Below are 20,648 nucleotides of genomic sequence, written 5' to 3'. Positions count from 1 at the left end.
GACTTCAAGGAGCAGAGAATCCTCCAGCAAGTGACCTGTGCCCCATGCTACAGAGGAAGGCGAAAAACCTCCAGGGCCTCTTCCAGTCTGCCCTGGAGGAAAATTCCTTCCCAACCCCAAATATGGCGATCAGCTGAACCCTGAGCATATGGGCAAGACTCACCAGCCAGATACCCAGGAGAGAATTCTCTGTAGTAACTCAGATCCCACCCTATCTGACATCCCATCACAGGCCATTGGGCCTATTTACCATGAATAGTTAAAGATCAATTAATTACCAAAATCGTGTTATCCCATCATAAGTCTTTTGCCAACACTATTCTTTCATTTTTCTGAACAGAGAATGGTTGAACCAAGACGACAGGAGAGGGTTGGACTGCTTTTCCATTAACAGGAATTTTTGAGGTGAGGTCTTTGCATGGGGAGGGAGAAAAAACTGAGTAAAAAAGTTGCTAAGAGACACAAAGTGGTTAGTGGAATTTGTAACCTGTTTTTTGGTGAGAGAGAGGGCTAAATCACTGCATCTGCTAACAGACTATGATTGTAAAGGATATTTTTTCCTCTGTCTGAGCAAGATGACTTCTAGTGGTAATGGGACTTGTGTGACCACTAAAGAACAAATGTGCCCTGGAATAGTCATTTCAGTCTCTTTTCATGAAGCTTGTATCATGTATGTATTTTCAGTAGGCAACAATGAAGCCATTTGACAAAACACATCTACTGTTCCTCAGTATTTTCAAATTACAAACGAACAGATGAAGTTTAGAAAAGCTTTTTAATTGCATATAAAAGGTGACAATTTTTTTATTAAAGAATCAGTTTGCTCAAAGTAACTGTCTTCACATTGTAGCAGAATACCTATTGTTCAAAAATAACAGGTTCCCCTCAATTTATGACATATATTTGCAGTCTAGCACTTACTGTTAATAGTAAGACCTGAATATAATGTTTGTAGTTAAACTGAATTACAGTTTAGCTGCTTTACTGTGAAACTGTTGCATTTAATGTATAAGCGACATTTATGTCTTAATGGTAACTGTTTCTAAAATATCCCAGTATGTCTGTCTTACAGAAGCGGAATGTGTCTGTGCCTAAGAAAGCTCTCCTGGGCGACTGAAATGGTGAATGATGCTGGTGCACAGAAACATTTCTTTAGTCACTCTAATTTGTTTCAAAATGGAGACATCCATCTGCTGAAATTACATAAAATATGTAATCATGAAGAATACTTAAAGGATTCTCTTACTTTGAGTAGTGTGTGGGAATAAATTTTCAGCAAAATAAGATTGCTTTTGTCCCTTGAGGACACTTGCCTGAGTCACTGGTGGAGAAGAATTAGTTTATAATACAGGAAGGGACAGTAGCATGCTACAGTTAAGACTGCAAGTTAAAATTAGCAAATGTGGAAGCACAAGATTTCTTTATTTGCTACCTTATTTTATGCAACTGTTGTTGTAGCTGGTGTTCTCACCATAGGATCCACAGTTTGTCCAAATTACCTGTTCACCACAGTTGTACAGGCAGCATTATATGCAATAAGTCTGCTCATTTTTAATAGAGAAATCATGCCAGACATATCAACGTAGTAAAGTTTTTTTTTAAAAAAATCCTTTTATATAGTAAATAGATTGCTGTGAAAAGTGCAATAGTCTTTCACAAAGTTAGGCAACTGTTCCAGTAGTGCCCCTGCTGCAGTAACAGGAACCAAAGAGTCCTGAGCCAATAGTCCTTTTTAATATGAAAAATATTAGCAGTGGTTTAGCGGAAAAATTGGTAGACTTTTAGGGTACAAGCTTTAGTGTTCACCAGAATAGCAAAACCTGGTCTACAGGAAGAAAACTGAAATGTGCTGAGTACCCTATAGTCTTTGGCAGCTGCTTTTTAAAAATATAACATACAAAAATAAGATCCTTCATGAAGATGTTCTTAAATTCTTCTGTAAACAAGTTTAATATTGCTGAGATTCAACACTTTCATGAGTGTCCAGCTGTGCTCACTGCATCATTGTGAGGGATGGATCCTTGTTCATTACCCATTACAATGCTTGTCTGCTTCTTGTAACTGATCCACCTCTGCTGTGAGCTTTTACAGAACCCTGTAGCTGAAGACCTACTACATAAAGATTAGGTAAAACATCAATTTTAGTATCTGCTAGAAGTCTTAAATACCAAAACTATATATATCCACTTTTTCAATGTTAAAATATGCTTTAATTTATTTATTAGCAATGGCAGTATCTTCATTTTAAAAACCAAGGCTGATTATGTTCAATAATAAAATATGCCTTTTATGAAACTTTCTGGAGGTAAGAAAGGTATGAAAATCCTTGGTTGAAGGTAGCTGCTGTATTACTGTGGAATGTTCTGTGACATGATCCATCAAAGAAGCTTTGTACTAAGAATACTTGATAAATTCCAGTGCGTGTGACAAGTACCAGCATGAGTACAGGAGAGTCTAATATTTACCATCCTAAAAAATCATGAGAAACCAACTCACAAAACTGACAAAAAAAAACAAACAAAAACCATCATGACTTAAGACAGTTTCTTCTTTTGGTCTGTCTTCTAAGCATAGTAGGCAATACTCACTTTGGCTATGGATGTTTCAGCTTGAAAAATCAGTGTGAAATGTACATAAAACATACCATTCAGGCACCAATTTCCCTTCTTTTCTTTCTTGATGCTAGATCATGCATCCTAGTTCCTTCCTCTGTGTTCCACTCAGAGATGCCCTTGAGCACTCTCCAGCCTGAGCCCTATTCAGATACTCTGATAATGGTGGGTTAAGTACTTAGGCTCCTGGTCTCTGCTCTCTACAAAGTCTGGCAGCAATGGGAGAGAAGGAGTTGAAGGGAGCTTGGCCTGAGAAGGAGCTGATTCCCTGGAGGCTTGGAGGGGAGGGAGAAACGCATGCATACTTGTGCCCTTACGGCTTGTCTACGTGGCAAGTTTACTGTGTGGCAAGCCAGGGTAAGATTTTAAATCACAGCAGTTTGTCATATCACACAATAATGTCCTGCTAAGGAGCATAAAGTCCTGGACATTGGCTTGGCACACTACTACTTGAAGTGCACTATATCAATGTCCACACAGGGTGTTACTGCATGGTAAGCTAGTGCATTGTAGCTTCACAACCTGGCTTGCTGCACAGTAACGTGCTGTTTAAAGTGTTTAATACCCTCCCTCCACCCCAGTCCAGAACTGAGTAGGGGAGATAAAGCAAGTTGGTGTGCATTTTGTTCCTGGAGAATTTATATGCCAGACCCTTCCTGTTGCTATCCCTTCTTGGGCTGGTTTCTGCTGTGCTCACTAGCTGAGTGAGTGGCTGCTTCACCGCACTCTATTCCACTGATTCTGAAGGAGGGAAAATTATGCCTTATTTAGAGTTAACACCACAAATCATGGGACTCAAGAATTCCACCAGAAAGGGGCAACCTCTAAGAGCTTTCTAATAGTACACACAACAGACAGCAACAGTTCAATTCTCCACCCATCCCCTCTTTTTCCCCCGACCATGTGCTTCAACACTGAGCTGAAGGAACCATCAGATGCTCTCTCTGACTGTTCAGTCATTGACAAGGATACCAGCCACAGTTGCCTACTTTCACGCAGTAAATAAGTACTCCAATTTTCACAATAAGCCAAAAATCACGCTAATCCCATTTCAAAACAAGGCCAAAACAAAACAATCCCTAAGAACCCCAACACTCTACGTGACTAATCTTCCCAGCGTGCACTCTGGGACTGGGGTGGGCCCGCTGTGCACCCCTGACACTTTCCCCACTTGCCCCTGCTTACCAGGAGCCAACCAAAAAAAAAGAAGCAACAAGCCAAAAACTAGCCAACAAGCCAATTAAGCCAAAAACAAGCCCAATTTCTGCATTTTTTTCATGGGTTTGGCATGTCTGATACCAGCTCAGATAATAAATACCATCCTAACACCTATCTACTAGGAATCTGACAGACCAACAACTATCAGATACAAACGCACCAAGAACATTTAACAGTTCTCAAGTCTCGTGCCTCATTTCTTACCCAATGGAGGATGATCTCTCTCCTCATCAAAAGAATGACCTAGAGCATGATGGTGAAAAGAACTAATACAGGAAGAACTAGATATCCCTAATGTGATTCCCCTCACTCTTATGTTAATAGAATCTGTAGAGTAATAAACATTCCAGTATTAAAATAGATACAGAGGATGGGTTTTGAGTTTGAGGTGAAAAGCTTATCCCACTTAAGGATTTACAATCCAGACCATTTTCCAATGTAAACAACCCAGCCATACCTGAAAACAATATATACTGTATAGATTTGGTTAACTGATTTTTAGTGCTGTGTAATTGCATAGTACGATGACTGACGTCCTCCCTACAGTAATCCTGAGATCTCTGAAGCAAGAGTTGATGGAGACAAGAGGCCTCCCTCCCTAGATGATTTCTATGGCAAAAGTGCAGTTGCACACACACCGCTTCGTGTACCCTGCTGGTAAGTCACAAAATGGTAGTGGGGGTTGTATCTGAAGCATATAAGAATGGCTTTGTTTTAAAAGTTAAAGATTGTATCATTAGCATTGCCAGAACAGTAGGGCAGTTCAGGCTAGGGAATGCATATTATCTGCCACTAAATTCATCCCCTCCCCTCCCCATGCAAAACCTCGTCTACATTTAGAAGCTGCCCTGGTTTAACTAAAAGTGGATTTTGAGAGAGAGAGAGAGTGTGTGTGTGTGTATTCAGCTTAATTGGGTTACAAGTCAAATGAAGCTAAATTGATGTATGGGGTTTAAACTGATGTGAAAGTATCCCTATAGGGATTTTGCCACCTTGATTCAACTACATTGACTTTCAGTTAAAGCAGCGCAGCTTTTAATATAGGCAAGGCCTTAGTTACACACGTAGTGAACCAGAACCAATAGAAAAATATAACCTTGAATTTCACACATATAGTACTTGATCTTTCTTTCACTTCAGTCGATTTCCATGTATTTTAATAGGAGAAGGATCAAGGTCCACAGTGTAAAAAGTCCTTTGAATTATTTAAACTGTTACATATGGCAGGAGGAAAAACCACACAAGCCCCATATCTGTGAAACTTTGTATAATAGTAGATCAGAAGAATAAATCAAATATAAAATAAATTTATTAATAGGGGTTTTCTGTTCATGTTGCAGATATAACTTAAGTGATGTGATATGAAAGCAGCAAATACCCCACATCACAGCCATTATTATTATTTCAGTCAAAATATTGCATGTACCTGTGCCTGCTGATCCTCTACTGGTCCGGGTTTGATTCGCATAATCAATAACTGTGCAAGAACGGCGATACTGTGGATCCGGCTGAAAGATAAGGTGAACTAGTTTTGAATACCTGCAGTAACAGGATTTTTAAAAATGGCAAAGTCCCAATACCAAGAATTTTATTAAAACAGAACACTTTTAATGTTGCCCAGTAACTCCAGACCTCATAAGTATACTATATGAGCCTAATATACAAAGATTAATATCTTGAGGTTGTTCTCCCTTGGGTAAAATCGGACAGAAGACACCACACTCCTGTCCACACTCCCTCCCCCAATCTACTATATATTACTTGGAAGCATCACTAGCCATTCATGCATCTGATGAAGTGGGTATTCACGAAAGCTTATGCTCCAATACGTCTGTTAGTCTATAAGGTGCCCCACAGGACTCTTTGCCGCTTTAGCCATTCATTATCATTATTTCAGTTTCTGAAACTACTTAAGTTTCAAGATAGGAAGCCCAAGTGTTCCTAATTAGTAATTCAGCAATGCCAAAACTATACATGAAAATCATGAGCTGTGCTGCAGGATTCAATACTCACAAAGCTTAATATAATATAAAAGTTTAGTTAAAGCTGGGACAAGAAGCCAGCCAGACTGTTCCCCAGTAAATTTTAAAATAAAGAGCTATACAGCAGCATCTGATAATGAAATTGAACGATAGGGATTTTACAAATAATACGGGGTTGTTCAGGAAACTTAAGAAAACTATCCTTCAGTTATGCAGGAGGTTGAGTAGATAGCCCAACAAGTCCTTTAAGTTTACAAAGCAAAGCATTTTTTTCTTCCCCATTTCTTCATGAGTGTAATTCTCATGAAAGATACTGGCTTGAAAAACTCTGAAGATTAAAGTCAAATTTCATTCTAGAGCAGTACAAGCTTCTCCACAATATACCTCAAACTTGTTCTGGAAGGATCATCTCTAAGGAGAAGGGTGTAGTTCGAATAGCTGAAAATACTGACAATAAAGAGAGCTGGTTGTGGGAAATTTGGAGGCATGGACACTTAACCTCTAGGAACTGGACTGAGTCCACATTGTCATTTCACAGGTGCCGAACAACTTTACATCGACAAACCTGGGCAGATTTGAAATGGGGATTTAGGACTTAAAGGTTCTGTACCAATCACTTGAGCCATCCAGTTCTCCATTAAGTATTTATAAATGCTAACAGCTAAAGCAAAATCTACCAAACAATCTCTCTGGATCTACATACTATTTGGATACATTTGCCACTTTTTACCCAAAATGCATGTGTCGTATTAGGCCTGGAGAAATGATCAGGTAAGAAAAGCCTCTCCTGTGGCTGCTGATGGTTAATCTCATCTTCCATTGCACTCTGAGCTCGACTGGAATTCCCTCGGGGATCCTACATCAAAGTACAGGAAAATTAACAATCAGACTATTTTTGATTGTGACTACTTTAAAGATAAAATCTTGGAATCAGAGTCTAATCATCTATGAGCATCTTCACAGGAAACAGAAAATGGTTCCTACTTTCACTGGGTCTGAAAAGCACTCAACTTTGTTCCAGTTTGTTGGTCAAAACTCATGATCTTATTTTTGTATTACAGCATTTTATTGTCTTATCATAACTATGAGGAAGAACTTCTAAGAACATCAGGATAATTTGGATAACAACAAAAATATAAACCAAAAATAAAAATACAATAAAGAATTCTTGAATTTGCCAATGCAATCTGTTGTGAGATAAATTCAACTTTAACATGTCTCTCGTTTCCAAAGAATATAATTAAATGTGTTTTCATATGACATACAAATTGGGAGGTTACCGTTTGCCTTTGGGATCCCACGGTGTTCAAGTGTTCCACAACGTCAGCAGTACTAATAGGTGGCAGAAGATTATTTCGGCTCAAGGGCATTAAGGAGGGTGAGAACAGCTGGTCATGTGCAGTAGGACTGGATTCCGCCACCACCAACAACCAAAAATATACATTAATACCAGAGATTATGAGACTGATGTGAGCTAAAGCAAATGAAACAATAAAACTCAGGACAACACATGCAGAATTTTAATTTAAGACGCTGGGTTGTTGTGTGGAGAGTATAGGAGAACTGGGCTTCAAGGACGAGCACTGCACTGGCATAAACTTAAATTATTTTTTAAATGTTACAAAATTGTTTTAGCCAGTAATTTCTTGTATTCCCTTGTTAGTAGGCTTGGGATTGCTCTTCATGCATTTTGTCAATGTATCCCTTGGGAAGGGAAACCTTCCAGAGACCCTGAGGTATGCTATGGTCCAGTCAATGGTCAAAATACCAATGGTCTCAGCAGTTTCACTACATCTCAGATCTTCACAACCCTAAGCAAGGTCATGGGAAAGGTAACAGGAGCCCAGCTCCAGCAGCACATAATTACTTATTGCTAGATCCCTCCCAGATACGTTTCAGACCTAGCTATGACATTGAGACAGTAAGGTAACTCCCATCTTTTCATGTACTGTGTCTATATACCTGCTACGTGCATCTGATGAAGTGGGTTCTAGCCCACGAAAGCTTATGCCCAAATAAATTTTAGTCTCTAAGGTGCCACAAGGACTCCTTGTTGTTTTTGCTGAAATGTGTGTTTTAGCAAGAGATTGTCCCGCACAGCTCTGTTTCTCATCCTGCTTGTCTATGAAATCACTAACTGTGATCTCACAAATTCTACTTCATTACTGGAACAAAAAGGTAAGTTGTAAAAGGCCTGTTAAGAGCAAATCCTTTTTTTAAGAAGGTGAACTCAGAAGCTTTCTACCCAACAAAAGGCAAATTCAGTATTTATAGTACAAAGTTGATGGAATCAATGACGTCTAAAACAAGACAGGGAGCAGCACTCCTTGGCTTCTCTGAGGTCTGAGTGATGATTAATTAGCAACTATTGCAGAGAAGACACAAAATTTAAGTCTTGACAAGTAAGCAAAAAGGGAAATGATTTTTAACTATTCTGCTTTAAAATTTGTGATGTTTAAATCTACATAATATTTGTATTAATAATCTGAGAGTTTAAGGAATAACTACAAATGTGCAAACAGAAGTAGAAAGTTGTAAAATAGGTATTCTGCTCTGAAAATACTGCAATTTATATGCGAATAGAGTCCATTTATGAGATAAGTATTGAAGATATTCAGTATTGGGTATTATTGGTATTTGGGTATATGCATACATTCTGAGATTGCCAGATTGGGAGGACATTCTGGAATTATGTGTTACAAGAGCTTGAAAACATAACCAAAATTTTTAATACCTCTCCCTGGAACCCACTGTATGCATTTAGTATATATGCCAAGAATAAAGGGGGTAATTCAAGAACTGTGAAATGAATCTCTGGGTCTGAGAATAGCGAAGAGAGACATTACAAGACATTGGAAGGAAAAAGGAGAATCATCTATTAAGTAATTTACAGCTGAGTTGGTAATAATGACAACATCTAAAAAAAAATGTAGAGAAGACAGGCTAGATTGGATGAGGTTAAAAGAACACGAGTCCATTCTTAAATATAGATGGAAAAGTCAAGTCAGTTCCAGAAACACATGCAGAATTCTGCCACTAGCCTGCCTGCAAAGGACATTCAACAGAGAAAGAAACTTTAATTCACCTTTCTAAACAAAACATTTTTAGGGTCTGTGAAATCCAGTGACTCTTCTGGGTTTACTAGCAATGCTGCACAATGTATCATTCTGGGTTGTCACAGTACCAGAAGCATCAGAAATCAATTAGAGACTTTTGGTACTTGTGGCTTCCCAGAATGATGCATTTTGGCATGTCATTTCTAAATCCAGAAGAGCCAGCTCTTGGTACTCGCACTCCAGGGTGACTCAGCTGCTTTCAAAGTGTAAAAGTCTGTTTTGGATGCAGGCAAAAGACTAGAGGAAAATGAAAATAATTTCATTCTAGATTTGATCCAAAGCCCATTGAGGTCAATGGGAGTCCTTCCACTGACTTCAGTGGGCTTTGGAACAGACTCACTAAGATTAGCATCCTCTGTAGCTATCATATTGTACATCTTTACATGCAACTCTCCTCCTCTCTCCAAGGCAGCAATTAATAAAATTAAGTTTGCTCTCCAGTTGCTCGAAAGCTTATAGGGATGTAGTCTCTCTTATACAGCAATGCACAGCATCACATGCTTAGGCAATTTTCAGAAACATAGGTTGCAGCTAAAATGTTACATCAGTTTTAGGAAATGTAGCAGTTTCAGCTTTCTCAGGAGACAGTGATTTAATTTGCAATTATATTTTTTTTAATAAAAAAATCATAGATACTGTCTCCATTTGACAGCTTTTTCACTTTACATGTACTCGGTTCTATAAACCATTGGTTATAATAATTTGTAGAGTGAAAAACTGGTTTTTAAACATACAGTCGTGTTCCCCTGATGACTTCATCCATGGATCTTGGTGTCCCAGAACGAGAGTGGTTAGTGTTGATGGGATGCAGGGTGCGTGGTGGTGGGTTGCGTCTTCTAGCAGAATGAGCAGAATATGACAGAGAAGACGTACTGAGCTCTAGAGTGCGATTTGGTCGAGTTCTTGTTGAGAGGATGGAACTGGAGCCTGGCCTCAATAGTGGTTTGTCATCCAGATCCCTAACAACAGAATCAAGGAACCAAATGAAACATACATAAACATGGTCATTATGACAGATTTCATACTGTTAGCACAGTCCTTGTCTGAAAATTACAATAGCAACATTATGTACTGATAAAGTTGGTACACTTTTGATACCATTATATAAGATGTTACGGAGGGCTGTGCTACCAAGGAATAGGGCAAGGAACAGAAAAAAGGAGTTAGGCCTTATTTTTAATCATCATGAAATGTTCCAGACTGAAGAGAATAGAAATGGAAGAATTACTATTATTCACAGAACAAATGCAGCAACAACATAGAGAGTGGCAATGTAAGCTAAACCCTCACATCCTTGGCTTTGTGCCTCAGACCAGACCAAACAGGTCTATCTCTAGGGATAAGAGGGCACATTAGTTTCCAATTCCATTCAACCTGTCATTGTCCTCTTCAGGATGACAAAAGCTATGCCAGCTAGTACCAGTTCTGATTCAGACCACAGCTCACTAAGTGATAAACTAGCCATATTAAAAAAAGAAATTTTAAAAGTTTGGGATTAGATGTCTTAATGGGTTAGTGCAATAATCTTTCAACTCTGTAGACCAAGTTGAAATCACATTTAAATCAGAAACAAAAGGGTGTTGAGTTTGCTTGTTCCATCTGTTGCATGTCACAAAACCACGACACAATTTGCCATTTGGCAAGAGGGGCCTTTCTTTAATAGAGACTCAATATATGAAACAGCAGGCTTGTTACAGATCCAGACTATGGTATATTGGCTACCCTGATGAAATCATAGATTCTGATTCAGCAAGGTATTTAAGCATGTGCCTAACTTTAATCATGTGAGTAGTCCCAGTGGGTTTACACAGGAGCTTAAAATTAGTCATGTGCAAGTGTAATAAATATATGCATCACTGAGAACAGATAAATAGGTGAGAAAATAATTGAGAACCACTGCTTACACTATGGGAGATTAATTTCCTTGACACTGGGTTTAATCTCAATACATTCTTCTTTCCCAGCATTAAAGAGCTCAACTTTACTACAGTACTACGAAGACAAAAAGCTACTACTCTTACAATATTTTGTCTATTAGAGGCAGATTCCTTTGTTGTAAGTGCATCCCATGTATCACCATCAAACCATTCAGATTTTGTTGAGGGCCACCACTTGATCCTTGAGAGACATTTATCTGTAAATCAGAAAAAAATAGATTTACTTTTGACATGATGATGATACATACACTCACCTATGTTCTTGCCCTTACCAGATAATCACTGGAAAACAACAGAAGCTGAATGCTTCCACCAAAGCAGAGTATATTCATATACATCATTCTCATATTTTAGCTAAGTATCCTATAAATAACAGTTGAAGCTTGGTCTTGCAAATGATGGCACTTAGCAGATATTTTAAAATAAAAATATATACTACCGTACTATACTATATATTGTACTTAAAGCTTCACAACTGAGGCTTTCATTTGCAGGAAACAATCTTGTGACATGGTGCACAAATGAGTGTGATATAAGTAACTACTGTAGGAGAATCTTTATGATCTCACTTTACAATGTGTTGGGCACTTCTTTTATGTCAAGAACAAAACTGGAAAATCCTCTCCTTGTAACTCAGGCTGATCTGGAAAAATGGCAAATTCCACCCACCACAATGACACCAATAGTAAGAACAATAGAGCTTTAATCTCTCCAGCATACATACTTGAGGTGATTTTCTCCTCTTTTTGGTTTTGCGGCTACATCTGGGTTGTGGGCACTACACATACAATAAGGCAAACATGAGGAAGAGGTAGAGGATTATACAGGAAAAGTGGGAAGAAAGAAATAAAAAGGAAAGAATGGAATTAAAAACTGATGGAATATAGATAACATTTTTGGTGCTTGCCATTTTAGGGACATCTAATCCTAAAGTAGAACATGCAGGGCCAGAATCAGTATCTAAAAAAAATTTTTTTTTTTAAACAATGTTTTAAATGTAGAGTCACTTACTACTTCACAGAGACTAGACTCTAATCTCTAGTTTCTAATGACCTTGGAAATGGCTGGGCTGACAGTGACTAGGACATCTCTTGTGCACAGTAATCAGAACCTCACAATATAACTCAAGCAATGTTAAGTATGGAAAGAATTTACACCATTACCATCCAAAACTCACCGTACCTTGGTACATTATAAATGATACTACAAAAACAACAACAAAATTTAAAGCAGCAAAACAGGGATAAAAAACAATTGTGACTGTGAGGCATAACAAAACTAAAGTTTTAGAAAGGGCAGTTAGTGATCATGTGTCTAATTTTAAGAAGAGGTCAACACACAAATCTCCCTCTAGAAAACTTTAGCCTCTCTGGCCAGGCAGTGTTACTCGAACTCAACCTTAACCACTTGGCCAGTAGAGCTTACCAAATTTGAGGTGATGGAGGGCATTTTAGCTTGTGGCACTCGTGGTAACACCAATGGCAGAGGTTCAAACTGCAGAAAAGGGCTTCCAGGATCCATTCTCATTGTTTCTGCAGTTATGACATTTTTCTCATCATCTATGCAAAACAAGAAGAGTGGAGAATCCACATCATTACAAATTATCAGCATTGCCACTTTTATGGGCAATACTTTGAATCCAAAGATTTTAGGCTCCTTTTTGATAGATTTCACTCAGGTGTTTAACTCTGCTTAATATTGTTAAATTCATGTCTCATCAAGTTGAAAAATCAAGGTACTGTGTTGTCTTTAAAGGGTCATCACCAAAATATGTCTCTCTTTTATTTCATTCCATGATTTTTCTCACAGGCAGGCAGATTATAAGTTGTTTAAAGAGTAATATCAACTACAAATTTTAAAATCCCTTGAAAATATAATGTGGTGGGGAATACTATCTAAAATATTTTTTAATTTTCAATTTACCCCATTCACTGCTCTTTAAAGAAACAAAAACAAAACACTACCTATACATTACTGCAATATCTCTGCTCTGATCATGCAGGACAGCAGCTAACCAAAAGATGAAATAAGTGTACCTCAAACCTGTGTGGTTATCAAAGACACTAGTGAACTGATTATTTTTGGGTAGTGGGAAGACAAATAGTGTTTCCCAAATGGAACAGAGCGACAAGTGTTATTTATAGGATTCTAAAATAATATTGGAAACTATGGAAGGTATAAAAAGTATACTAAGTAATAAAAAGTATTGACAACCACTCTTTAAAGTATGATTTAATGTACAAATATTGCCTCCAGAAATACATTATATCCTACGAGGCTAAGGCTTACTAATTTTAAGCACTCCAAAGAGTATCCTTTTTAAAGAGAAAAGGAGTACTTGTGGCATCTTAGAGACTAACAAATTTATTTGAGCATAAGCTTTCGTGAGCTGTAAGCTTATGCTCAAATAAATTTGTTAGTCTCTAAGGTGCCACAAGTACTCCTTTTCTTTTTGTGGATACAGACTAACATGGCTGCTACTCTGAACCCTTTTTAAAGAGAGCATCAGAGTATTATATCCATTTCAAATTTTGTTTCAACACGGACCATTACCGGAGACTGATCCTTCCCAGTGCCGGCAGATTAACTCCTCCACAGAGCCCAGGACTTCACTCCACACATCATCAAACACATATGTGAGCACAGCATCCTTCATACAGTAACATGGAGATATAGGAGGGAAACCTAATTTCTGTCTGTCAGATGAGAGTCCCATTTTCCTTTCATGCAACTCTTCTTCCCTGTAAAGAGAGGGTGAACAAGATTTCTATCTTGACTTAAACAAACTGCTTTCTCTATCCTTTGCATTCTTGTTGTAATCATTTAATGTTTTAAATGGCTGGTTATATGTCTGTTACATACGTGCACCTCTGTTAGACTTTGATTCTATTTCCTTTTAAGTTAAAATGGGTAGGTCAGGACAGCTGGCTGCATGATTACAAGAAATGACTTCAACAGAAATGGCGTATTTCTCACAGATTACTGTCTGTTGAGGGGTGGCAGTGCACTCAACAAATAAGAGCAGATAACCCACTGACTCTAGTATTGGAGGCAGCACACTTCTGTGGATACAGCACTGACATGAGAATATATTTCAGAGTCTGCCACTGATCTGTGTGATATTCAGTAAATCACTTTACCTCTCTGTGTCTTGATTTTCTGATCTGTAAAATTAGTATAATGATTTTTATCCTCCTTTGTAAAGTGCTTTGAGATTCAAGAATAAAAAGTGCTATATAAAAATATATATTGATATTTACAATTTGAGTACTTTGGCTTCCAGCGGGACTATTATCTTTATTCATCTCCCCACTAGGCAGCAGTCTTGCAAGGCACATCACTACGAAGTCTCTAATTTTGGCAACTAACTGCAGTTGTTTAGTAGCATTTCCTGTCTGTTGACCTAACAGCCACCAAATACTTAGAATATAGAACCAACTTAATTTCAGAGAATTAAAAAGAAATAAAGCTCTTTTATTTAAAAGATATAAAAAGAAAGCTCAGGGGCAGCAAGAGACCCCAGCTGCAGGATCTTCCACAAGACAGGACGTGTACTGAGTTCTGAAGCCCAGGAAATATCTGCTGCATTCAAGAACATGATGGGTCAGCCAAAAGATTTCACATGCTGACACAGAATAAAAAATATTTCAGCATCTATTTTTTACAGCATCAATATCTTCTATTTAATATTTAACATAAAAAGCTATACATTTTGAAGATAAGGAAGGGTCAGCATTAAAGGAGTTTTCTATACTGACTACTTAATACCTTACAGAATTCTCTGCTGTTTGTTCACTGCAATACTCATCTCCTACTGGCCTGGTCAGCACATGCCATACAGTGGTTTTCAAACTGGAGTAGCTGTACCCCTACGGGTACATGAGAAAAATCATGTAATGGCGGAGGATGCATTTCTTTGTACAGACGTTTTCAAATTGTGGGGTACGCCCCCCTAGGGGGGCACATAGGAATGTTTAGGGGGCCCCCTTTGAGTTACAATTTTTGGTTGCACTCTTCAACACAGACAGGATGGGTGGCCCACTGAGGTGAGTCAGCAGGCAGAGATGGTGCTCCCTCCCCGAGTCCTGTGGCACAGGGCTGGCCTGAGCCACCTGGCGTCACTGTCCGTCCCCCTGAATGTTCCCCTGCGCCCCCCAGGAGGGCGCGCCCCATAGTTTGAAAAGCTCTAGAAGCTGTTGCTAAATGGAAGGCAGAAATCTGGCAGGGGGTGGGGGAAGGGCGCGTTACCCTCCCCTACGTGTCGCCTCTACCTATCTCAGATGGGGATATGCAGTAGACTACATTATTTGGAAAGGAGTACCCAGCCTAAACAGTTTGAAAACCACTGCTATACACCAATCAGAAACTCATGATCTGATGAGTGTGACTTTGTTTTTTCAAACTAGTTAACTTGTGACCAACTAACAAACCAACAGGTCGTACAGATTTCTTACTTACTTTTGTTTTCATTAGGCAAGTTGTACAAAATAAGTGGTGTTTCCAACTGACACTCTTAATTTCCTTCTTTTGATGGAAACAAATGTAAACTATTTTCTCATAAATCGTGAATCCAGAACAACTTAAATTGCTCTTATGGAGGTGGAAAGGTGTAATACTACCTAAGTACTAGCAATCTGGACGCTGAAATGCGGACACAGCACCAAGCACATTGTTGATACTTAACAACTAACAACAAACTTTACATTCAGAATCATGTAACAGACCCTCGGCTATTATGTTATAAACCACCCCAGGCCAGAAACAGAAGCAACTAGTTTGAACAGTTATAAAAAGGAATTAAGACAAATACTTTGAGGAGAAAAATATAGCATAGCAAAATTACTAATTCAAGGAGGTGGATAGACCTACATGGGTTTAAAAGCTCCTCTCCAGCCTTAAACATTTTAAATTTCTCTCGTTGGATGACGTGAGAGAAGATTCAGTTAAAGTATTGTTTTGTCATATTAACTGTCATCCCAATGTCAAGAACAAATGTAATATATTATCATTTAGAAACAGAAATTCCAAGCCACGAGTACTAGAGGTATTGTTATAGATTAATATTCAATACCTACACATCTCTGCAGTCAAATGCTAAATATTCCTCCATTATTCCTTCAGAAACAATTACTCCATCTTCACCTTCTTCACTCTCCACAGAGCAAACAGTAGGAGGTTTTGAAATGTCAGCATCTTTATGAATGGGAGTAACCCACAGAGGTATCTTCTTGCCCAAAATACTAAACCTTAACAAACAAAATATTTTTCAAAAAGCAGAAAATAAAACAAATTTGTTATTCTATTTATAATAGCAGAATTTAGCTTTTCCTGTATGGTTGACTGAGAGACATAGATGGTTTGGTTGTAAGACCAAATGGGTACATTAATGGGTTAGGTACTGGAGAGGACAGTAAGCCTACATATTGTGTATTTTAATGCTGTATATTTTTAATACTTATACAAGAATCTACAGTCTCAGATAATAAGTTTATATAACAATTGTAAAGAAAAAAGTGCTTTATATCTTTAAAGCATTGTACCAATATTAATAGTTAATTAATGTCACTGGCAACTACTATATATACAAATCCTCAAAAAGCTAACTATCAACTTATTAGGTCAATTTGTAGTCTACCGCACCTCAAAAATAGACTCATCTGGAAGGTCTAACTGTCCTGAATCTAGTAACATTTCTTTTGGCTACTAATCCATGCTTTGTCCAAAAACATACCAAACAAAGAATGCTGAAGTTTGACTTTATATACAACTCATAAATTAAGAAAAGAAATTGATTGTTGCAATCCTTGAGCAGAAAAATCACCTTCATACACTGATACAATCTGGGAAATCTACTGATACTTACTCACTAGAATCTCTTTCTTGTACTGGGCTGACATCCAGTGAACCTAAGCTGCTAGAAGGTGAACTTGAATACCACCCAAAACCTTCATCTGTGGGGATTACTACCTGCTTCCCCAAAATCCTATAATATTAAAAAGAAAATTTAAAAAAATTAGACAATGTGATACGTAAAATGGCTGAATGATTTATTATACAAGAAAGTAAACAACGTTTATTGGGAAGCCATATGAACACCATAGAAATAGTGAGGTTGCTTGTATCTCACACATATAGCTTTGAAAATATACTTGTCAAATGAGAGAAATTTTCTGCTTTGCAGATTATATTTTAATGTGGTTTGAGGTATTTTCTCTACACATATTCCATGGCATCATGCATAAGTGTTAAAAGAATTCTTTTGCTTTCTCCTCTTCTAACACTAATGCCTTTAGCATTGGCAAACCTGTCAAATGTAAGAATAAGATTTAAGTCTCCAAACAGCCACCATAACTGGCAAGCTATTCATTTGTAGAGCAAGGATGAATTTTTGGTGTTTTTTAATTATCAAAAATAAACATCCATCACTTCTAAGAAAAAATGCCTTGCAACTTTTTCTAAGAAAAAAATTGCTATTTTAGGGCCCAATGTAGTGGAAAATATCATCAGTCTTCCAAGCACCTGAAGGAACTAAACATGAGCCTTGCAGCAGTGGGGGAGGGGTGGGAGCCGACAGACAATTTTATCTCCGCATATTGTATAATCACACACACTCACATCAATTCTAACAATGTTTAAAAATACAGCCATTTTCACCACTAGCAATTTGGTTCTTTAATAATTCTGTGACAGTAACAGCATTAATCCATCAATAAAATACCTGAGATGAGGAAAGCTAGATGTCCATTGTTGGCACTCTACTTGCAGACCCTCAACATGCACACTTTCTTTCTGTTCATATAAAAGCTCATCAATGTGTCTGAACATCTGCTGAACTTGACGTGTGGCAGCTTTATCAAATTCCTAGGAAGGAAAATTATCCAAAAAAATGTTAAAGGGGAGGATTTGGGGTGAGAATTTTTTTAAGCCACCTACATTGAAAAAAACATTAGTTTACTTAAACTTTAGCAGGATTGATTTAAACAGAAGGACCTCTCTCACACATGCATGTTAACCTTAAGTCATCTTTCCACTGGAGAGAACACGGATTGATGTAAGTGCTGATCCCAAGTACACACAAAATTTAGATTAGCACTGTCCCTATTGGATGGTTTAACAGAAAAGACATCAGAAGGTTTTAGAATATTTGTTTTAAATCAATAATAAGAAAGAAAATTATGTCAGTTGAGACATGGCAATTCAGGTTAATTACCTAGAAACATGAAAAAATAAGACTCTTCCAATTTCAGTGAAATGGAAAATTAATCATGACATAGATGGTGACAGAGAATGGAAAAACAATGCTAACTGGTATCAGATGTTGCCACAAATTTATGACACTGAACAGTAATCAAGAGTTGATAGGTGCCAAATCCTCTATGTAGCCAGTAAACAACTGAGGATGCTTCTCCAGACAGAAAACAACTGAAGATGTTTCTCAAGTCATTTAAAATTCAAAAATTTTTCTGTCTCCACTGTGGAGAGAACAATAGCACCTGTTAATCAGAGCCTAGGTCAGAATATGAAAGAGAAAAAATATCAGTGGCTTTAATATGCTTTGAGAAGCACAGAGGTTTTCCAAAATACAGTTTGGTAAATCCAACCACATGAAAACGACACACTGGCATGTGAGGTTCAACAATTATTGCATATATGCTGTATACATTAACTTTACTCATCAAATCACCTGTCATCCGAAAGTTTTAGGCTAAAAATGCAGACTATACGATATTCAGGTATTAGCAGAAGATGTCCTGATTAGACAATAAAGAAAAGAGGGTTGGGAGGGGTTAAGAGAGAAAGACCCTCCATTTCTTTTCCCATAACAAATACCATTGCATTATTTACAGCTCTCATCTTAACCTGGATTTTGCAAATAAATTTACTCAAAATGCTACTTTAAATGTGTCAGCACAACCTTTCAACTGTCTCTGATAATTTTATGCTGGAGGACTTTGTTCTACTCACATCGTAGCCCCAAGAGAAGACTGAGCTGTCTTCAGTGGAGGTTCCTGTGTAACTCTGACTAGCAGACCATGAGCTCCCATTGTCAGCTGCAGTAATGTCTGGGTAATTTGATTCCTTCAAGATTTCAGACTCCCTAAAATGCACATTTTGTGGGGTGCGGGAGAAAAAATTCTCATGAGATACATTCACAAATATGTGGATGAGTAAACTATTTTTCCTGTATAGAAAGGCATGTATATAACAGTTTAGATTCCAGTAAAGGGCTGCAGGATTAGGCTCTTCACATGTTCATTTTCCAAGAGTTATTTTACTACCGTCTCCCTTTAACTACATAGAGAATTACCAGTTCATCTTCTCCACACCTCAGAAAATCACTCTCCCTCTCTCCTGCTTCTAGCATAAAAATGAGATGATCCACAACATTCACAAGCTGTGACAGATCAAAAGAATTTAACTAGTCTGAAAATTATTCCCAAACACTACATGTGTTCCCATATATGTATACTAGGGATTGAAAAAGTATATCATATTGTCTTGCCAAAATGAAAGGGAGGGCAACCAGCAAGGCATAGAGCAAATTTCTGGCAAATTTTTTGTCCCGAGGGCCACATCGGGGTTGCAAAATGGTATGGAGGGCCAGGTAGGGAAGGCTGTGCCTCCGCAAAGAAGCCTGGCCCCCACCCTCTATGCGCCCCCTCCCACTTCCCGCCCCCTGACTGCTCTCCTCAGAACTCCCGACCCATTCACCCCCCGTCTCCTTGTCCCCTGACTGTCCCCTCCCAAGACCCCTGTTCCTAACTGCCCCCCCAGGACCCCACCTCCTATCCAACACCCCCTGCTCCCTGTCTCCTGACTGCTCCCCTCCCCGAACCTCTGCCCCATCCAACCACCCCCTGTCCCCTGAATGCCCCCTGAGACCTCTTTACCATGCCACTCAGAGCGGCAGGACAGGCTTACTGGAAAGCCTGGGAGGTGGGTGGGCGCAAGCCGCGCTGCCTGCGCAGTGGCGTAACTACAGGGGAGGGGGGATAGCGGGGAAGGGGCCAGGGGCTAGCCTCCCCGGCCGGGAGCTCAGGAGCCGGGCAGGACGGTCCCATGCACCAGATGTGGCCCACAGGCCATAGTTTGCCCACCTCTCGCATAGAGTCACTACCCTAGTAAGAAGCCTGGGTCAAGCTGCTGGGAAGGGGACAGGTGCTGGGATTCAATTGTCTCCAGCCTCATTATGACCCCAGTCCAAGAAGCTGTTCTATGTTGGGGATCTCTTTGCCCATGCAGCGTCCCATTAATTTCACTGGCAACTTGTGCGAGTGCAGACCTCTGAGGTCTATATGGTATTATCTCTGGGAATCAAGCATTAGTAACGTAGTTATACTGTGGATTCATGCCACTGTGAATCAACATATATACCACCTAATTTAATAGACTGTGTCACTATGATAGCTTTATAATGCGGACACAACACAAAAGTTGTTTCTCTGTGGTCTCCTGACAAAAATATTTTATTACTCCAGATACCTCAAGAATTCTTCATAGCTTTCAGTGGCCGCTGTAGCAGGGTAAATGTCATCTCGTGGCTCTGGCAGGGGATGATGCTCTAAAGCATTTTTTGCAAGTCCATGGCTAAAAGAAACATAAAATAAATAAGCTCAATTTGACATTAGTTCTGAGAATAAACACCACAACTGAAAACTTCTGCAGAGTTCCAGGGCATTAGAGGTTTTTGATGATTTTCAAGGAAACAGTAACATGCACACCTGAACTGTGTTTATATCCCTAGAGGATTAGTGTCACTATATTAAATATCTACCAGTATTC

The 20,648-nt window shown here is 38.6% G+C and overlaps 1 protein-coding gene and 1 long non-coding RNA gene across 19 annotated transcripts in view; one reads left to right on the top strand and one right to left on the bottom strand.

Annotated features, from left to right (window-relative positions):
• Positions 1 to 756: 756 nt before the first annotated feature.
• The window catches only part of FAM149B1 (family with sequence similarity 149 member B1), a 21,709-nt gene continuing 1,817 nt past the window's right edge, over positions 757 to 20,648 (bottom strand). Inside the window, exons 2-15 of one of the 18 annotated variants that reach the window (XM_037905192.2) lie at positions 20,349 to 20,453; positions 18,831 to 18,963; positions 17,584 to 17,726; positions 16,729 to 16,848; positions 15,941 to 16,111; positions 13,413 to 13,606; positions 12,291 to 12,424; positions 11,590 to 11,643; positions 10,950 to 11,062; positions 9,663 to 9,887; positions 7,093 to 7,219; positions 6,516 to 6,668; positions 5,257 to 5,338; positions 757 to 2,112 (exon numbers count right to left, since the gene is read on the bottom strand). In XM_037905192.2, coding sequence (XP_037761120.1) covers positions 2,036 to 2,112; positions 5,257 to 5,338; positions 6,516 to 6,668; positions 7,093 to 7,219; positions 9,663 to 9,887; positions 10,950 to 11,062; positions 11,590 to 11,643; positions 12,291 to 12,424; positions 13,413 to 13,606; positions 15,941 to 16,111; positions 16,729 to 16,848; positions 17,584 to 17,726; positions 18,831 to 18,963; positions 20,349 to 20,453 — 1,831 coding nt within the window. In that variant the 3' untranslated portion in view covers positions 757 to 2,035. Of the gene's footprint in view, positions 5,339 to 6,515; positions 6,669 to 7,092; positions 7,220 to 9,662; positions 9,888 to 10,949; positions 11,063 to 11,589; positions 11,644 to 12,290; positions 12,425 to 13,412; positions 13,607 to 15,940; positions 16,112 to 16,728; positions 16,849 to 17,583; positions 17,727 to 18,830; positions 18,964 to 20,348; positions 20,454 to 20,648 lie in introns of all 18 variants that reach the window. The other 17 variants (XM_037905193.2, XM_037905194.2, XM_043552141.1 and 14 more) reach the window with 17 other exon arrangements.
• Positions 4,352 to 6,998, top strand: LOC119566834. The gene is made up of 3 exons (XR_005226261.2): positions 4,352 to 4,487; positions 5,171 to 5,350; positions 6,351 to 6,998. It is a non-coding gene; the product is annotated as an uncharacterized LOC119566834 (long non-coding RNA).

Source organism: Chelonia mydas, chromosome 7 (genome assembly GCF_015237465.2).
Source record: "Chelonia mydas isolate rCheMyd1 chromosome 7, rCheMyd1.pri.v2, whole genome shotgun sequence".
Taxonomy (NCBI): Eukaryota; Metazoa; Chordata; order Testudines; family Cheloniidae; genus Chelonia; species Chelonia mydas.
This window is presented reverse-complemented; position numbering and strand designations above follow the sequence as displayed.